This window comes from Lissotriton helveticus, unplaced genomic scaffold, assembly GCF_964261635.1.
Source record: "Lissotriton helveticus unplaced genomic scaffold, aLisHel1.1 SCAFFOLD_1498, whole genome shotgun sequence".
NCBI classification, from domain to species: domain Eukaryota; kingdom Metazoa; phylum Chordata; class Amphibia; order Caudata; family Salamandridae; genus Lissotriton; species Lissotriton helveticus.
The window spans coordinates 15,186-35,752 of record NW_027611951.1 but is presented as its reverse complement, the minus strand read 5'-3'; the positions used below and the strand labels follow the sequence as shown (position 1 = coordinate 35,752).

General features: G+C 46.6%; 1 protein-coding gene across 1 annotated transcript in view; it reads right to left on the bottom strand.

Annotated features, from left to right (window-relative positions):
- LOC144807259 (arf-GAP with Rho-GAP domain, ANK repeat and PH domain-containing protein 1-like) overlaps positions 1–20,567 on the bottom strand; it is a gene marked incomplete at its 5' end in the record, with an annotated part of 56,791 nt that overhangs the window by 32,848 nt on the left and 3,376 nt on the right. The window contains one exon of the mRNA XM_078673106.1: positions 17,818–17,904. Coding sequence (XP_078529232.1) covers positions 17,818–17,904 — 87 coding nt within the window. The remainder of the gene's footprint in view (positions 1–17,817; positions 17,905–20,567) is intronic.

Sequence of the window (20,567 nt, the reverse complement as noted above, 5' to 3'; positions counted from 1 at the left end):
GGTGGTGTCTCCGGGTGGCGAGCTTGAGGGTGGCCATGTTGTCCGTCGTTGGTTCCCTTCTCCAGGCTTTCTCGAGGGCTCGACAGTTCTTCTTGGAGCACTTGAGTTCGTCGGTGAACCATGGTGTTTTTCTGCTGCAGGATCTGCTGGGCGGGGTCCTCAGAGGGGCGAGTTCGTCCGCGCAGTTGCTGATCCACTTCGTGAGGTTGTCGGCGGCCTGGCTGGGGTTCGCTGAGTTGGCGGGCGGGTGCTGGCTCAGGGAGGCGGTGAGCTGGTCGGCTGTGATCTTGTTCCAGCTTCTTCGAGCAACCTGTTGCTGGAGGTGGTGGATCGTCGTTCTTCTGAAGGTGAAGTGGACGCAGCTGTGGTCCGTCCAGTGGAGTCCTGTTGCGTGGCTGAAGGTGACGTCTTTGCTGGATGAGAAGACGGCGTCGAGTGTGTGTCCGGCGAGGTGGGTGGGGGTGGTCACTAGTTGCTTGAGTCCGAGGTTGTCGAGGTTGTCGAGCAGGGTGTTAGGCGCCTTGACACCTTCAGGTTTAGTTCGCGCAATACAAGATGCATAATAATAAATAAATAAATAATGATCTAGAAAAACAGAAGAAAAAATGTGTACGTTTGGAACTAATGATATTGATGCTCACTGAGTACCTCAAATCGAACACCATTCCTTTAGGCCTACAAGTTAGGAATATCCCTGGCGTCTTTACAGATAACCCCAAGTATATTTCAAATTTCAGCTATATAGGAACAACATGCTCCCGACACTGGCTAGTACTAGGCATTGATATCGCAACAGATGAACTTAAAAAATTATCTGTAATTATTAAAGACATAGAAAAACAAATCCAGGACAGTGATACGGTCCCAGAAGCAAAGAAAGTACAGAAAAAGTAGAAAAAACTGTTGAGGAGTTCCATCGTATAGAACAGAACAAAAAATCAAACAAAGTCAAGAAGGATATTAAATCCTTTACGCAAGAGAGTGCATACCCTTACCTCAACAAAGACTTCTATACTAATAGAAACTATAGCAACACACCACAAAACCCAAGACCTTGGGGGCACTTCAATAGGAGAAACACTCTTGTAGGTTTCTCAGATACGTCGGCGGATTCATCCGATAGTTCAGACGCCGGAGAAGGTACTAGCACGTCCTCAAGAAATCCTAACACTCATTTTTAGGGAGAGGACAGTCAGAACCCCCGGAGAGAGGCAGGGTAAAGCAACAACCACGATGGTACAATCCACCGGGAGAAAGACAAACGAGACACAAATTTTACCAGTGGTAGATCATGTTCCTGCCTCAGAACCCAGCAGTAACAACATGACCATTCCCATCTTTAATTTATCTTCCCACTCTTTATCCAGCCATGAGGTTTCCATCCTCAGCAAAGGACTCTGCTTTGTTCCGACCACCTACCCCAATTTTCTGGATCTCCTATCTGAATTACTCACATTTTTCAGTAAAATCAGGCTTCAAGCCTTCTTCCTACAAAACCCGAGTCCCCCCAAACACTCCAACACACTGTTCAGACCTCCCTCGACCTTTTCGCCATCTGCGAGTATGGTCCCCAGTGAAATTATCACTTTTGAAAAGTTAATCTTGAAAGAAGCATCACGCATAGCCAAATCACACCTCTTTATCCCCTATAACATCTCAATACAAGAAACATCTGCCATCTCCACACTGCGTGAAAATTCCAAACTAGTCCTCAAACTGGCAGATAATGGGGGAGGAATTGTACTACAAGAAATTAACGCTTATAAAGTGGAACTGCAGCATCAATTATCCAACACAGATCATTATTGTAAGCTCCCCACTAACCCCACCAAGGAGATACAAACATTGATAAAACAGGTCACTAGTGAAGGCCTTCAGGAAGGCTTCCTGAGTAAACATGAGTTCAATTTTCTCAATGTTAAAACCCCGTGGACCCCGGTCATTTATACCCTACCCAAGGTCCATAAAAGACCAGAAAACCCACCGGCCTGCCGTGAATCTCGCGAAATTGCTGAAAAATCCGCAAATCCGCTCGCGGGTGGATTTGTTTTTGGGGCCCACAGGAAGCACTTACAGTTAAGGCAGGTGCTTGAGTTGAAGCTAACTTTGTAACCATTTTAGAATGGCGCCGGCAAGCTGCCAGAGTTGAAGTGGCTTACTTGCAAGTTGCAACTTTAACTCTGGCAGCTTGCCGGCGCCATTCTAAAATGGTTACAAAGTTAGCTTCAACTCGGGCACCTGCCTTAACTCTAAGTGCTTCCTGTGGGCCAAATATTAAACCTCAACAGGAAGCACTTACAGATATAAATAAAGCAGGTGCCCGAGTTGAAGCTCAAATTTAGTAACGTTTTAATCAGCCCAAATCATTAGTGAGCACGGTCGAAGCTGGGCAAGTGTGCTTTAACCCCATATCTGCTGTCGAAAATTAGCTGTAATACTCGAGGGAGGTCTTTAAATCCCTGAGTTTCTCGAGCGCAACCCCCATGTAGTTCCTGTGACCAGGAGGCTGCTTTCTCCTCACCTGCTGCCCTGCTTGCTCTCTGACCCTTTATACAGAAGAGGCATATTGACACTCATAGACGTCCCGCTCCTTTGGCCTCGCACCACACACTAGCGGTATCAAACGTCTTCCCGCCCTTTCCCAACTATGATGGACAGCTCACTCAAGGGACCTCGGTGCCTTATGGCGCGGTGGCAAGGTTACAGGCACACATGGTCAGTGGAGACAAATCTTCAGGCCCTTTACACAGCTGCAGTGTAGGAAAAGCACTATACATTCCCAACCAGGTAGCACTTACTGTATTAGCCAGTAGAAAGTACTCCAGTTGAGTAGAGGTATTGCACAAAACGGTGGCATCTTCGTGGATAACTATGCAGGGCAGGATTCATTCCGGCATGTGGCTCCTGTCACAAAAATTAAACCTCAACAGGAAGCACTATAGCAGGTGTCCAAGTTGAAGCTCAAATTCAGTAACGTTTTAATCAGCCCAAAACATTAGTGAGCACGGTCAAGGCTGGGCAAGTGTGCTTTAACCCCATATCTGCCATCGAAAATTAGCTGTAATACTCGAGGGAGGTCTTTGAATCCCTGAGTTTCTCGAGCGCAACCCCGTGTAGTTCCTGTGACCAGGAGGCTGCTTTCTCCTCACCTGCTGCCCTGCTCACTCTCTGACCCTTTATACACAAGAGGCATATTGACACGCATAGAAGCCCCGCACCACACACTAGCGATATCAAACGTGTTCCCGCCCTTTCCCAACTATAATGGACAGCTCACTCAAGGGACCTCGGCGCCTTATGGCGCGGTGGCAAGGTTACAGGCACACATGGTCAGTGGAGACAAATCTTCAGGCCCTTTACACAGCTGCAGTGTAGGAAAAGCACTATACATTCCCAACCAGGTAGCACTTACTGATTAGCCAGTAGAAAGTACTCCAGTTGAGTAGAGTGCAAATCGCAAAAAAATCTGGAAGTTCACGGGAAAATCTGCAAATTCGTGGATTTTTTTGCGATTTCGCACAAATTCACGGACCGCAGATCCGCAAATTGTACCCAAACTTAATGCTAAACCTGTGAAGCTAAAAATCATTAAATTAATTGGCAATAGCGCTGTATACTGAGGCAGAATGTAGGGGTAAGGCACGAGGTGGGGTGGTTTATGTTTAGTGTGGAGCTAGCACCTCCTGAGTGTGCATAAATCGGTATTCTCTATGTGTGCGGTGCAAAAGGTGAGGGAAATACACCAAAATAACAATAGAGGAAGTGTAGAGGTAATGATAGAATCACCCTCCTAACTGATCTATGTAAACAATGGGATTATATCAATGTGTACAAGTGAGTAAACTTGATATTAGTGATGGTGGCTCTAAAAAGTGAGGTATGGCCCTTTCTTGTGATGACAAGATGGGGGCACTATGTGCTTTTAAAATACCGCTCACACACTAAGAAGCCCCTTAGTGTCATGCTTCATCATCGGGGTCTTCCCGTCCCTCTACGGGGCGGGGCGTGCTTCGACCTACGTGGGAGCACTAGTAGTTGTGACGAGGGAACACAAAACCCCTTTTTAACGTTCCCAGCTAGAGAACCTAATAAATTCTATTTTTCTACCAGCCAGGGAATTTTTAATTTTTTTGTAATCACAATAATAGGTGCCTACACTTCACTGATATCACTTCCACTGCACCACACACATAGCCTATAGTCACAACTACTAGTGCTCCCACGTAGCTCGTAGCACGCCCCACCCCGTAGAGGGACGGGAAAACCCCAATGATGAAGCATGACACTAAGGGGCTTCTTAGTGTGTGAGGGGTATTTTAAAAGCACCTAGTGCATCGAGGGAAATACACACCCTGAACCCTCCCACTGGACCATAGGCACGGTCCTCCAGTAGACTGTAAAGGTTGTCCTTTGCACACGCTTGTGGATATCAACAAATTTATGTACAATTATATTGTTTAAAGCTGCAAATGCATTTCAATAGTATGCCACTCAGCAAAATCAAATATAATCCTCGTTCTTCAAAAATGAGTCGTTAGGTGTTCTTCTATTCTTTTATTACATACGACTTGCTCAGCAAAAACGTGTTTCGTCGTGGGCATATAACCCAATCGACTTCTTCAGGGCTTGCAAACAATGGCCTGTATCTTTCCCATTCTCCCTGCCGGTCTACTTCCCTCCCAGCTATGTGGTGTGTGTGCTTCCAGATCTGTGTCTAATCTTCCCCTCTGTGATTCAATCCGTCTTCTTCACATATATTCCAACTTGGCAATCTTGTCCGGAGTGCCTTAAAACACTCAGTCCGTGTTTTAATTAAAAAGACGACCAGAGGTGTGTTTCTGAGCGAGTGCACTGCTGAAAATTAAAGCCGCTCCATGCGTGTAGATGACCCGGAGTCCGGCAAGTTTAATGTAATAAAAGAACTGAAGAACACCTAACGACTCATTATTGAAGAACGAGGATTATATTTAATTTTGCTGAGTGTTGCATACTACTGAAATGCAATTGCAGCTTTAAACAATATAATTGTACAAACATTTGTTGATATACACAAGCGTGTGCATAGGACAAGCTTTACAGAATGTAGGGGTACTTACCCTGTAAAGGAAAAAAAGTAAAGTTAGAAGAAGTAAAAGCGAGTAATGGCACACTGTGGGCACTTGCCCGGAATTTTGTATAACTTTGCCACTTACGTGTTAATCCTTGAACTTATAAAGTATTACACTTTGTATGTATGACTACATTGAGAACAAGGGAAAGGCATGTCAATGAATTTATAATTGATGCACATTATTATTTTTTGTATACTCGCTGAAAAAATAATTCAAATGAGGCATGGTGTGAAGTAACAAAGATGCAATACGTCATGGGATGATACTCAGTATCTTAAGAAAGTAATGATGTTGTTATGAGTCTTTCTTCAGTGTAAATTAGACTCAGGAACTTTAAAAGTCAGCCCGGAATATGTCCCTCTGGAATGACATATGACAAAGGTCGCCGAGATGACCGAAATGCATTATGCGATAGCTGACGGAAGAATAAAGCAAATCTTATGGCATTTGCAGTCTGCTTTTGTTTGTTGCTGAAATACACAGAAATATATATATATATATATATATATATATATATATATATATATATATATATATATATATATATATATATATATATATTTAGTCACCAAACTGCTCCGTTACCGGGGCACAATGGTGAAAAGGGGTGAAAGAATGGTTGAAGAACCTGCGGATGTAGTTCCCATTCATGAATTTGTTGCGTCTACCGACTCAACAGATCTGCTATCTGATTGTGAACTCCTGGAAGGTGCTCTGCTAACAGATATATGTTTTGTGGAATGGCCCATCTCCAAATGCTCTGTGCGAGTTGGGACAGTTGTAGAGAGTGTCCCCCCCCCCTGTTTTTGTATGTAATACATGGCTGTCATGTTGTCCGTCCGGATCAAGACAGCTTTGTTCTGTACTTGTACTTGGAATGTTTTGAGTGCTAAGAATATTGCTAGCAGCTCTAGATGATTGATATGGAACAATTGTTGTTGACTGTTCCATTGTCCTCGAGTTGTATGGTGTAGGAGATGAGCTCCCCATCCTGTGAGGGATGCGTCTGCTGTAAGCACTAGCTGTGGAAAAAGCTCGAGGAACGGCCACCCCTTTGTCAAGTTTTTGGTGTTCCACCACTGCAGAGAGCGATGTGTGCGGCTGTCTACCAACACCAGGTCTGTTAGTTGCCCTTGTGCCTGGTTCCATTGCTGTGCTAGACTTTCTTGTAATGGGCGCATCTGCAGTCTTGCATATGGTACTATGAAGATGCAAGATGCCATCATGCCCATTAGTCTCATGAACATTCTGGCTTGCAGAGATTGTTGCTGTTGAAAGATTGTGACTAAGGCTTGAATGCTCTGTATCCTTGCTGGACTGGGATACGCTAGAGCTGTAGATGTATTTATTGTAGCCCCTAAATACTAATGTATGTGAGAGGGCTGGAGGTACGACTTGGTGTAGTTTATTGTGAACCCTAAGTTGTGTAATGTTTGAATTGTATGATGTGTGTGTTGGACACACTGATTGAATGACTTGGCTTTTATGAGCCAGTCGTCTAGATAAGGGAAGACATGTATTTGTTGTCTTCTAAGGTGTGCTGCTACTACTGCTAGGCACTTTGTGAATACTCGTGGTGCCGTTATCACTCCGAATGGAAGGACTTTGAACTGATAGTGTTGTCCTTCCAGTACAAACCTTAGATACTTTCTGTGAGCAGGATGTATAGGAATGTGGAAGTAGGAGTCCTTTAGGTCTAGTGTTGTAAGGAAATCGCCTTGTTGCAGCAGTGGGAGTACTTGTTGTAAAGTGATCATATGAAAATGATCTGATTGTATGTAATGATTGAGGGGCCTGAGGTTGAGGAATGGTCTTAGTGTTCCGTCCTTCTTGGGAATTAGAAAATACAGCGAGTAAACCCCTGTTCCTTGTTCTTGTAAGGGAACTAGTTGTATGGCCTCCTTTTGTAGAAGTGACAGAACTTCTTGTTTGAGCAGAGTAAGGTGTTCTGTAGACATTGGACGCTGCCTGGGTGGTATGTGGGGAGGAGTTGCTGTAAGTTCCAGGCAGTAGCCATACTGGATAATCTGTCTTACCCACTTGTCTGTTGTAATGGAGTTCCAGACAGGCAGGAATTGGTTTAGTCTGTCCACCACAGGAGTGGAATGCTGTTGGGAGAGCAGAGGGAAGTCACTGTTTTGTGGCGGAAGAGGTTCGATTACTGTCGTTACCCCGACCTCTTCCCTTGTTGTTATTCCCTCTATATCCTCCTCTAAAATATCCCTTGTTAAAGGATGTTTGTGTGTTGGATTTGAAGGATGTTGTGTTGTCTGCACCGGTTTGTTTGGAGCCCCCTCTATAGAAGGAGCGCTGAAAGGAACCTCTAGTTTGTGTTGACTGTAAAGCCCCCATAGATTTGGCAGTGTCTGTATCCTTCTTCATTTTCTCCAGTGTTGTGTCAACCTCTGGTCCAAACAATTGGTTTTGATTAAATGGTTGATTTAAAATAGTAGTCTGGACTTCTTGTTTAAATCCTGAAATGCATAGCCACGCATGTCTTCTAAGTACTACACTAGTATTTACAGCTCTAGATGCAGTATCGGCAACGTCTAGTGCACACTTAATTGAGGCATTAGAAATGAGTATAAGTTTATTTGCTTGTGCCTTATAATAGTTACGTAGATGGTCTAGCAGTTTCTCTAACTGATCATAATGAGCCCTATCATATCGGGAAAGGATGGCTTGTGTACTAGCTATACGCCATATGTTGGTAGCTTGTGCAGCTATTCTTTTGCCTGAGGCATCTATGACCTTGGATTCTTTATCCGGTGGAGGTGCCTCACCTGAAGTTTGTGAGTTTGCTCTCTTCCTAGCATTGGAGACGACTAGGGAATCTAATGGTAGTTGCCCTTTAATGTAGGTTGGATCTGCAGGTGCAGGCCTATATTTTTTCTCAATCCTAGGGTTTAAAATCCTAGTACGTACAGGGTCTTTAAAAATTTCTGGAGCATGTTTGATGACCCCTTTAATCATAAGAAGAATTTAAACAGATCTCTGTGATTGTTCAAATGTATCTAATAGGAAATCTTCCTCTGCCTCGTCAGAGTGCATAGTGGCCCCGTGGTAAATGGCAGCTCTGTTTAATAGGTGCCCAAATCCAATGTTATCTTCTGGGGTAGAAGGCTTTAATGGGTATGACTGTGGGTCAGGAATGTCTGGTATATCGTGCGGGTTTGGGTACTCCCAGACTGTGTCACCTGTAGGGTATGGGAAAGGCTCGTCTGGGTCTATCCCTCCTCCTAAACTATACTCATCATCATTTTGAGGTGAGTGTGGTGACAAAAGAGGAGAATGTGAAGGAGAAATCTGTGGTGAATTGTTAAGAGGAGCAGGAGATGAAGGAGAAGGAAGTATAAGTGAAGAAGGGTGCATAGGGGATGTGGCAGAGTCCTTCTTCTTGGCAGGAACCACAGGAGTGGATGTTTCATCTGCCTTCCTCTTCTTATGTGGTGTGGTGGACACCTGACCTGTCTTGGGGTCGATGTAGATTTTCTTTTGCAGAGGATCTGGCTGGAAAAGTTCTTCTGCTTAAGAAACCTTTGTCGGCACCGATTTTTTCGGTACCGGGCGAGGTTGCTGCTTGTCTTTAGCCTTAGGAGTTGTTACAGTGTCCTTTGGTGTAGTTTTCGACACCGAGGGTGTTGTTTTCAGTGTCGTAGGCTGTTTCAAGGTCTTGGACGAGTCGGAATTAGGCCTTGTCGGTTTCGGCACCGAAGACGATGTCTTCAGAGTGGAAGCTGGCCTAGTCGGCTTCGAGGCATCGGACGCTGGCTTCGTACCCTTGTCTTTAGAAGTCGACGGTTTCAGAGCCGAGACTTCCTTCGATTTAGGTGCCGAGGGAGCTGGTGGGATCGGCACATGCGGCTTGCTTGGTACAGAGATACCGGAAGGCTTAGTTAGTTTCTTTGGAGCCGGGCTCGATAGCGGGGCTATCGAAGTGGTTTTTCGGTCGCGACTGGGCCCCGGAGGCGGAGTGTTGACCTTTGCCTTCGATCTGGGTACTTTGTGTGGTGCAGGGGCAGTAGTACTCACGCACTGACCCGATGGTATGGAGTCATCTGAGTCGTCTGCCTCTGATAGGATCTGGAAATCATCTGAATCCTCTTGGGGAACGAGCGGAACCTCTTTGTCGAAGATATCCACCGGTTCCGGAGCTGATCTCTGCATGTCGTGTCGACTGGCCCTCCGATCTCTGATGGTTTTCGTGGATCGAAACGACGCGCAGGATGTACAGCTGGATTAGTCGTGTTCTGGCGATATGCACAAGTTGCAGAGCTGGTGGTGGTCACCAATGTTCCCTCTAATTTATTTCCTCTGTGTGCGGCAGTGGAGGGTCTCTGTGCGCTGCAACCATGGCTATGTGCGCCAGGAACCGAACCTCGCGTGTCTGCGGCACCAAATGCCACTCGTTTTTGGTGCCCTCCTGCCCTATGCCCCACTCGCTTTTGGTGCCCTTCTGCCCTCTGCCCCACTCGTTTTTGGTGCCCTCCTGCCCTCTGCCCCGCTCGCTTTTGGTGTCCTCCTGCCCTCTGTCCCACTCGCTTTTGGTGCCCTTCTGCCCTCTGCCCCACTCGCTTTTGGTGCCCTTCTGCCCTCTGCCCCACTCGCTTTTGGTGCCCTTCTGCCCTCTGCCCCACTCGCTTTTGGTGCCCTTCTGCCCTCTGCCCCACTCGCTTTTGGTGCCCTTCTGCCCTCTGCCCCACTCGCTTTTGATGCCCTCCAGCCCTCTGTCCCACTCGCTTTTGGTGCCCTCCTGCCCTCTGCCCCACTCACTTTTGGTGCCCTTCTGCCCTCTGCCCCACTCATTTTTGGTGCCCTCCTGCCCTCTGCCCCACTCACTTTTGGTGCCCTCCTGCCCTCTGTCCCACTCACTTTGGGAGTCCTTCTGCCCTCTGCCCCTCTCGCTTTTGGTGCCCTCCTGCCCTCTGCCCCACTCGCTTTTGGTGCCCTTCTGCCCTCTGCCCCACTCGTTTTTGGTGCCCTCCTGCCCTCTGCCCCACTCGCTTTTGGTGCCCTTCTGCCCTCTGCCCCACTCGTTTTTGGTGCCCTCCTGCCCTCTGTCCCACTCGCTTTTGGTGCCTTCCTGCCCTCTGCCCCACTCGTTTTTGGTGCCCTTCTGCCCTCTGTCCCACTCGTTTTTGCTGATGTTTTTTTTAGTTTTCGTGGTTGCTTTTACTCAGGGCGCCACTCAGCACGGGCAGCATTGTTTGGCAGAGCAGCACGCTCTTCACAGGCAGGCCCCTCCCTGTTAGTGCACTTCTTAGAGTTTCTTGTTGCTCAAATGGATGTCATTTTTGATATTTATATGTTTCTCCATATGTTTCATGCTTGATTTTTGCTTCCGATAAAGTGTCACTCATAGTTGTTGAAATGTCACTCGAAATTACAATGAAATTATGAAAATGTGACACATAGCAATTTGTGGCGCTTGAGGCTATGAGGGTGGGCGGGGATGACTCTGGCCTTTTGTTTAAGTATTACTGTTAATCTGAGCCCGTGAAGGGGCACCGATTAACAGCAATACTTAAACAAAAGGCCAGAGTCAACCCCGCCTTCCTTCATAGCCTCAAGCGCCACAAGCCCTCCCCCCACCTCCTTACCCTGCACGCCTCACGACCGCTCCGCCGCATTCGCACCGCTCTCTTTCAAAGCAGCCGGCGGCTCAACTTCCTGACCGTGTGCGTGCTCCTCGCTAGGTGGTGCGCGGTGAGGTCAGGAGCGGTGCGCGCGCGCCTTAGAGGGAACGGTGGTGGTCACTGCGTGGAAACTTTGCTCCACACCCGGGGCATTTCATGAATGGCGTCCTTTCCATGAGGTGTAGGTCTCACGGTATGGATAGGCCCAACAGCCCGCGCCGACGACTGGAATCGAGCTGATGGAATCGAAACGATGTTAGTCGTATCGAAGTTCATTTGAAGAATTTTGAGAAGTTTCTTGCGCTTCTAAGTGCTTGAAAAGTCCATTTCTAGCCAGAGCGGAAAACTTTCATCCGAACCCAGTGGCGGAAAAAACAATCTAAGGATGGAGCCGATGCCCATGCGCACTATCGTCCAAGGGAGGAGTCACCTATCTCGTGACTACAAAGACTGCTTCCAAGACGACAACAACATGCAATCATCCGAGCCCAACACCAGGTGGCGATCTAATGCATAGTGTATTATCTGCATCTCATATGCCTCGAACATAATGTTTTTTGATAAATAAAAACAAGGAAAATTAACTCTCTTCCTTTCTCCGTGGTTTTGTATCTGTGCTGTATGTCAAATATTGTTTAGCAGAGCTATAGGCAATTCTCAAATTAGATAGGTTTGACGTCGTGGTTATGGGAGAAACCCTACCAGTAGGATGGTCAGATCACTACTTAGTAACGTTCAATGTCCAAACCTTGAATAATGCAAGGCCCAGGGCCAAACAGGTCAGAACCTTTATCAGCCGTGACTGGAAAGGACTATCAAAAAAGGGGGAAAGAGGGGACTCCCTGTTTCAGCTAGAAGCCCTTTTTAACCCTGAGAACGATATTACAGTGAACTATCGTTCGCTCTGTGAACATGTAACCACGAAACTTGACCAAATTGCCCCGCTGAAAGCGATCAGGAAAAGAGGCAACCCTTCCGCGCCCTGGTACACGGAAAGCCTGAAAAACCTGAAGATTGACTGTAAAAGGGCGGAAATATACTGGAGGAGGGACTACACAGAACAGAATAGACTACTTTGGAGGCTGTCAATAACAAAATATAACAAGCATTTACAATGCAACGGTTTCGCCTTAGGAGAAGTTAGAGCTATTGGCATTGCAAATGACAAAATTTGTATTTATGTGTTGGTTTTGAAAACAGATAAATAAATGGCATTGTCATTTACATTGCCAATAGCTTAATCTCTCGCAAATGTGAGAACTATTGTACCCTACGGACGAGCTCAGCAGACAGCAATTACTACCACCCACACACACACCCAGAGCCACACACACACACCCAGAGCTAGCCACACACAGGTGGACGAAAAATGGGATTAGTCGCTGCCCAAGGGAAGCCTATATCTCTGCCAAGCCAAGACCATCAAGATGGGTTGTCCCTAGATCCGTTAGGACAGCCATCCCTCCATAATTGTATTGCATTTGATCTAATTCCTAGTTCATGAACAGGTTCAGGTGTCCTCTCACCATGAGGGGGCCTTTAGCCCATTCCAATGTAAGGTCTAGTCCTCAGAAAAAGAATTGCTCCTGGCCCTGGTTCAGTGAGTAAAGTGACACAAGTGAGAGGGATTGATTTCTATTGATACCCCACAATCCCACCTATTTCCCCTCCTTTTTCTTCCAGTGGTCTTTAACTTTGAACAACACCCTCCTCAAATAAGAATTACCACACCTGCTGTCTTCCTTGTGGATGAAGAAAAGAAGTGGGAGGAGAAGGTCTTCGACCTGGGGCGAGCCTAGTCAGTGGGGATATAGAAGGCCCATGTCCATATTTAGTAGTGCGAGTTCATACAGAAGCCATTAATACTTTGCAGGGATATTTACTCATATTACTTTAGGTGGTTATGATCAATTGTGTCATGTAGATCTATAAGTGAGCTGCAGGTAGTCTCTCAAAGCACTTCTGTGTGGTGGGCTTCTGGAGAGGTCAGGTGTGTAAATGTGGAATGACCCCCCTATAGTGAAGTCTGTAAAACAGATAGTGGTCCCATTGAAGACTGTATTAGGTGGTCTGGTTTGGCAATGGGAAGCATCTGATTTCTTTTTATTGAAATGCTGCTGGAGTAAATCTTTAAGTGTGCCTTTACTTTTATTTCTGGCAACCACCATGGTTGGTCTGTGGCACGGGCCCCTCTTAAACTGCTAGACAGCATGTCTGGATCTGTTTCAAGCCTTGTCAGCCCAGGGGAGGTAGTCCTGAAGGGCTCAAAACAGTGGGCGCTCAGACCAAGCAGCGTTCCAACAGGAGGAAGGACACACACACTAAAAGTGTTTGTGGTGAACATTCAAATCCGTGCCTGGATGTCCCCCTCTCAGCATGCTAATTAGCAGGGCCCAATCCAGTTCCTCCCCAGTGGTTGCCACCTTCAGCTCCAGGGCTCAGGGCAACGTCTTAACTGCACCAGTCTCAATGTTTGTCCATTTAGGCCCACTTTGCTAGTCGTTTTACACCAAGCAATCCACAGAGACTGCTCCACCTGTGTTAGGGGCCCAGGACTCACCAGCAAATATGTTCTTTCATGCGGGGTTGGCTCACCACGGGTCCCCCGCAGCACCACCAGTCCAAAACACAGGATTACCGAACTGTTATATTTTTGTGAAAATTCTCGCTGAACAAAACGCCAGAGTATTGTGGTGCATTTCCGCCTGTTCCACGTTAGCACAATTCAGCTTCCTGCTTAAAAATGTAGCTTGGGAGATGAGCATGTGTGAGGCCACATGGTTAAAGTTTCTGCCTCCGCACAATCAAGGGGCATTTAAAGTGAGCCACGGCAGAGCAGAGACTTGCTCGTCTCATACTGTTACCTTGTGCCCACGGCCACACGGCTGCAAGATCCTACATAACCACTCGTGCAAATTGCACCATATATAGTGTTTTACACCCCACGTTTGGAGTGGGATGAGCACGTAGATTTAGAAGGATGCATGGCAGCAATATACTCAGGTACTGCTTTTACCGGCGTGCATTTCTTAGCGCGCTTAAGGTGTTAAATGCCATTTACACGGTTAAATTATATACTGACATGCTTTTAGTTCAAAGATGTATTTCTCTTTAGCACGTTTATGCCGCCTGGACGAATGTCGTCATGTATACGTGGTGCCTGCTAAACTTTCCGGCAGGGCTTTAAACACCATCGCATTAAAATTAAAGATGAACGCAGCCTATCACTTCTTTCAAGCTAGGCTTCCCTGTCAGCCTTTAAGCAAACATCTAATAATCATGTTTGTCCTCTTATGGGAGATATTCACAAGCTGTAACTCGTCCAGACATCACCTAGGTTTCGTGTGTGTATGTTTAAAGTGTCTGATGATCCGAAAGTTCCAGAAAAATGTATTATTTATCGAAGCAAACATTGCGGGAGGTTTCTAGGCAAACAAGACCATCCATTTGCCTTTCAATGGCTGCATGGAATACCGCAATGCATGTGTAGGGGGAATTAGAATAGGAGGGGATGGGGTGGGGGATGGGTGGGGGTCTCTGGTACGTTGATTTGTGGTAATTCTTGCAAATGTAAGGTCTAACTAGTCAGGGTATGCAGGGAGCGAGACTCCACTGTCCCTCCTGCCTTCGTGGTCTGCTGCAGTGATACCCTGCACTGAGCGTTCAGTAAAATCATGTGTTGGACACCAAAAATATCACCTGTGCCTCAATGAAGCTGGAACTTACACAGCACCAATTAGGAATTCACCAGTGCGATCTCCACTTGTCCAAGCTAATTTAATATTTAACAACTTTAATTTCTTCTATCGCCTCTAGTGAAATACTCCCCCCCCCCCCCATATCCACTTCTCGTTTCCAACTGCAGTGCTTTGCCTTACAAAGAAGGGGATGCATGTATTTTTGTCAAATTGCTACTCTTTCTCGGAATATTTGCTCCAATTAAAGCCAGCTTTATTGTTTAAATCTTTTTTATTAAATTTCAAAAATCTCAAAAATATAGCAGAGCAAGGGCAACGTAGGCCCAAAGTGGCTTGGATACTAAATTCAATAAGTCGAAGTATAAGAATGAAATGCCTGAACATGAAATTAAACTTACTCTAAACCCCCGACCCCTCCCTTCCCTCGTCCCACTCACCGACTGTCTTCTGGCGGGCGGGGCTCTCCTCCTCACACGGGAGCCTTGCTCCCTGCAGCACTCCTCCGGCGGTCGCTTTGGGGCCGCGGGCGGGGTTCCTCTCCTCCTGGGCTCTCCTAGATGCAGCAGGGCTCCCTCGCATCACGGGAGCCCTGCAAACCGGCCGCCATGCTTCTTTCTTCCCCCCGGGCTGCGGGGGCGGGCACTTCCGGCCGGCCAACCACTTCCGGGTCGCTGCGGGCAGCGCAGCGGCCCTTCTCCTTAGGTAGGCAGGCGGGGGCTGATTTTTACGGGCAAATGCCGGGTGTAACCACAAACGGTCCAGATGCCGGGTGGGCGAGGGGAGGGCGGGAACGGCAAGGCACGCCCACGGACTTCCAGTGTGACACGGACAGCGGGAGGGGGTGGGAACAGGCACAAGGACAGGTGGAAGGGGGTGGCAGGAAGGCTAGAAAAACAAAGCAATGACCTGTACTTCGTAAAAAATAAAAAACGAAACTCCGCCCACCGCTGCATTACTACACAGAGGGAACGCCCAGGGAAAAAATCGCGGGAACGCCCCCGAATCTGGTCCGGCCTTGACGGACAGATCTCTGTTCCAATGGCTAGCCTCCATTTATGGAGCTAGCCAATGAAACAGAGGGCGTATTCCAAGAGTCCCTTACTGAAGACTACAGATTTCTCTGGAGGCGGAGCTAAGAGCTCCGCCCTCCAGCGAAACCTAAAAAGGAGATAGCGAACGCCAAAGCAGAACACTTCGCAGCAATTATATTGAAAAGCACAAATAAATCAAGAGACATTTTTAACATATCACACCCTAACTGTACCAGCAGCAACATCAAACCCTCCCAGGAGCTATGTGATGGTTTGGCATCCTCCTTCCAGGATAAGATCAAAAAAATAGTGGAGAGTATGGAGGACTCTCCTACACTTATAACACCGCATCAGAGCACAGGGCCGAGAGGGAAGGACAAAGAAGGAATGGATAGGCACTCACCACCGAGGGCCATCTTGGACAACTTTGAAATCCCCCCTGAGAAAGAATTTGCTCAAGTAGCCCTCAGTATCTCCTCGGGAACCCCGCTGGATCCTCTACCCCACAAAGTTATGTAGGAATTCGGGGTTGAATTCTTTCCTTTACTCCATCAGCTATGTGGTCAATCCTTCTGCACAGGCATTGTACCAGTGGAATGGAAGCAGGCGGTCATTACACCTCTTCTGAAGAAACCAAATCTTGACCCCAGCTGCCACAAGAACTACCGACCCATTTCGCTCCTGCTCTATCCAATCAAGATCACGGAACGGCTGGTCAGTAGGTCGCTGTCCCTCTTCTTGGAGATGAACAACATCCTGGAAGAGGAGCAGTTCGGGTTCAGGCCAGCCCATGGGACCGAGTCAGCACTGTTGATGGTTCTGGACAACCTGCGAATGAGGGCGGACAGGGGCGAGTCAGCAATTCTAATCCTGCTGGACCTGTCCGCCGCATTTGATATGGTGAGCCATGACATCCTGCTGACAAGGCTAGAAACCTTTGGAGTAAAGGGAACGGTGCTCAACTGGCTGCATTCGTACCTGTCAGATAGATGGCAGGCAGTGGCACTCCCTCCATACCAATCTGAATTTGCCAAAGTTCCACATGGGGTCCCACAGGGGTCCTCTATTAGTCCCATCCTTTTTAATGCGTACATGCAACCCCCCCCCAATGAGCATCATTAAGGCTTACGACATCAACGTGATCAATTACGCTGACGAAACACAGCTTATGATCTCCCTCAATGGTGCTCTTGCGGAATCACTAGAGAGTTTCCATATCTGCATGCATGAAATGGCAACATGGCTAAAAAGAAACTCGCTACAGTTTAACAGCGGAAAAACAGAGATCATGCAATGCAAAGTGGGGAGAATTGCCAGAAGCCTGCCTGCAGACTTCGGACCTTTAGCCTCAGATGGACCACTGACACCAGTATTAACGGTGCGGAATCTGGGGGTCAGCTTCAGTGAAAATTTAAACCTGGAGACCAACGTCAATAAACTGGTGAGCAGTTGCTTCACCTTAATGCGGGGCCTCCGAAAGCTGCTACCTCTTATTCCAGCACAGGCAAGAACAACTGTAGTTAGGAGTACCATTCTCAGCTGCCTGGATTACTGGAACGCCCTGCTACTGGAATCACCTGGAAATCTGATTTCCAGACTCCAGAGTATCCAGGCGGCAGCAGCTAAACTGGCACTCTCATGAGCCCGTCGATCCTCCACAACCCTAGCACTGGCCGACTTGCATTGGCTTCCAGTGCATCAGAGGATCATCTTTAAATCCTTATGCACTGTATTTAAAGCAGTACATGGTCAGGGTCCTAAACCACTCCAAGACAAATTCCAATGGTACGAGCCTGCACGGGCCCTCCGCTCCTCGTCCACTAACCTTATCAGAGTACCCAGGATCAGAAAAGCGACTCAGGGCGGCAGAGCCTTTAGCGTAGCAGCAGCTCATCTCTGGAATAGCCTTCCAATCGAGATCAGGAAAATCTGCGAATTATTGCCTTTTCGCAAAAAGATCAAGACCTGGCTTTTTCCAAAAGTATAATCACCCCAGGGCAGTAACAACAAACCCCCCATCCTTTCGCCCCCATTACTGATCATTCTTAGTTGCACCTTTTCTACAGTGCCAGGATGCCCCCAGGGTTACAGCGCGCTCTACAAATGATATAAATAAATAAATAAATAAATAAACAAGAGGTTTTCTATTTGCATCTACTGCTTGGTGAATTGCAATATCGTTATCATGTACGCAGAAGGAGCGGGGGCAGCCACACACACTTTTTTAGTGCAAAATAAATGTATCAGAGGGGTTTATTCAATGATGCATAAGAATGCTATTTATGGCATGCCCTTTAGGATGCATTTCTCTCCTCTGCCATGGACAGAACTCATACTCTACCGAGGATTTCGTGGGTCGGCCAGCTTCCTTTATCTTCATGATGGCATCAATTTCATCCGTTTGTTTCTTGAGTTCTTGCTCACCAACCTGCCAAAGATAGAAACATGCAATGATGAAACAACGGCTGTGTGGTCCAGCCATGGGTCCCCGGAACAGCTCAGCCATTCAGTTGTATAGCGCTTCAGAGCATTGTCACTATTGTCTCTCCCGGCCTAGGCTTTACATTCCTTTGTGAGTACTGACTGTTTTAGGCCACACATCTAACTCTTATAACAAAGACCAATCAGAAAAGCATGAGCAAGCATTCCATCAATGGAAAGTTTAACTTCAAACCACTTTAGTTACAAAAATAATTTGTTATTTAAAATTTTCTAGGGATTTTGTAAAGTATGACCACATTCCACTTGGCGGGAGTCTCAGAACACTGTGAAACGGCGGGACAAGTAAAGAGAAGTACCAATACAAAAGGTCAGTCAGTCATCAGATTAGTGGCTGCCTTGAAATGAATATCACGATTTGGTCATATGGCGGGATACCATGAAATGTTTGTGTACTAATGAATTCAAGCTTTGAATCTTTTCTTACCGTTACCTGAAATTGGATAGGATTTTACTTACAAACGTAAATCTGCCCAATCACAGAAATGGCAAGGTGGCATCAAGAGAAGTGTTGATGTAATGGTCATTGACTTTAAGTCTAAGTAGGGCCACAAACCTCACTGATATCTGATGAGCGAGTTTGTGTGAATACATGGACAAATCACTGACTAAGCTAGTTGATGCTTATGAGAGAGAGATATTTTAGAGGCTAGTGCTGGAATGAAAGTCCTATTTGTGACTTTGGGAAAATGTGATACTCAGCCCTTCTACGATTTCTGGACAGCACTATGTTTTGTCTCCAAATAGCTCAACAATTATATCAGCCCAGTGGTGGTGCCTTCTGTGTTTACATTTTTGTGAAATCAGAGGTAACACAGCTGTGCCAGGGAAAACCCAAGTTATAACCCAATCTGAGCAAATATGGCTACTGCAGACTCAAAAAGGGCTAGGCGGGAAGCGACAGAGGTGACAATGAGATTCTAGTTGGGGCAACGACTTTATAACTGTACATGTATCAAGGAGGCCTCTTGTATTTCACAACTGGGATGTCTGAGGTCCATCTTAGCCCATCGGTGTTTGTGTGTGCTGCTGTATTCTGAGCTCGTAATGACTATCTCAGACATCACAGCCCTCACATGCACCCTCTCTGCCCCATCCCCAAAACAAGATCGGACAGAGGATGACAGGAGAAGGTCTCCAGCTTTTGGTGAGGAAAAGTGCTCCTGCCTTTGTCATAGTGTAGCTGTCCCCTGCATAAATGAAACTCACTGCTCTCCCTGTTTTGACCATCTCCCAAGGCAAAGGGTACAGAGTGACCCTCCAGGGGTAGGTTGGTACGCATCACACCAGTATAGACACTAGGGACAAAGCACACAAATGATGGCCACCTACAGAGAATTGCAGGAATGTTTAAGTGTTTAAATAAAGCGACCACTCGCCTTCACCACCAGAGGGGTATAAGTACTAGATCCCTTACACAGACAAAGAGGGGATTTGCACACCTGTCTAAGGAACAAAAACAAGGCATGTAAGTGGAAATCCTAGCAACAGTCTATCTCGCTATTCTGGGCTGAAGTATAGGACAGTCTAAGAAGTCCCAGGAACCCACTGCAAGTACAGTGATGTGATGCATGTCTAGAAAGCTTTCTGTGTCCCTAAGCCACCTGTACTTACCTTTCACAAGCTCTCAATAGATAAGGAAATATTTGGTCTTAAAAAACATGGTAATGGGTCTGATCTTAGAAGCTAGAAGTCACCCTTATAATAGAACAATTTGAACCACCGTTCTAGTCCTTATGGTTAGGGTAATATAGCTGGTTAAATGTGATAAACCATTGTTTATACCAGTACCCAATGGCTACTGGCGTCACATTGGTTTGCAGTGGTATCCCCTGCTCCCTGTGGTTGACCCAACGCCAGAAAACTCCATTGTGACAGATCAAGAATCCAGCCTTATACAAGAATGGAACCACCTAGAGGGAGTTGACCCACTACCTTTTAAGTGTCTTCAACATAAAACAAGAGATCATTTAGGCCTTAGGTAATCTGTAGGTACCAGTGAACTTGACTGTATCCCTAAATGGACACCAGTAACTCGACACAGGGTCGCCAAGTGAGCAATTTGACTACAGGCAGGGAACTTGCTGTTTAGGGATTTGTTGTTGTGGAATTAACTATTTGGATACCAGGGAAGTACAGCCTGATTACCAGTTTCCTACGTCAGATCCCATCATTTACCTTCATTTCTTAAGAGGGAGGGACCGGATGTCAAAAAAGAGACACACGTCAATACAAAGCATCCCCCAGAGGCTGGCAACGGCCATGAGGGTCAATATTAAATCAAAATTAGCACAAAGCGAAAGTGAGTCATAAAGGCCTTTTGGGTTGCAACTTCAGCCTAGAAATTGGTGGGCGTTTTTTTTTTTCAATGCTTATATAATTTTTACATATACTATTTAAGGCAAGGCACTGCCTGAACATTTGTTGGGATGGAGAAAGGTTTCCTGCCTGGCTCTAAATGCGTGCCAGCATCCTTAAAATTCTTGAAAGTAAGCGCTAGCTTTTTTGACAACTGCCTCAACACACACAGCAAACATGCAAGTACAATAAAGGTAACTTTTGTGATAAGGATTGAGAACCAGAGCAGGGTGT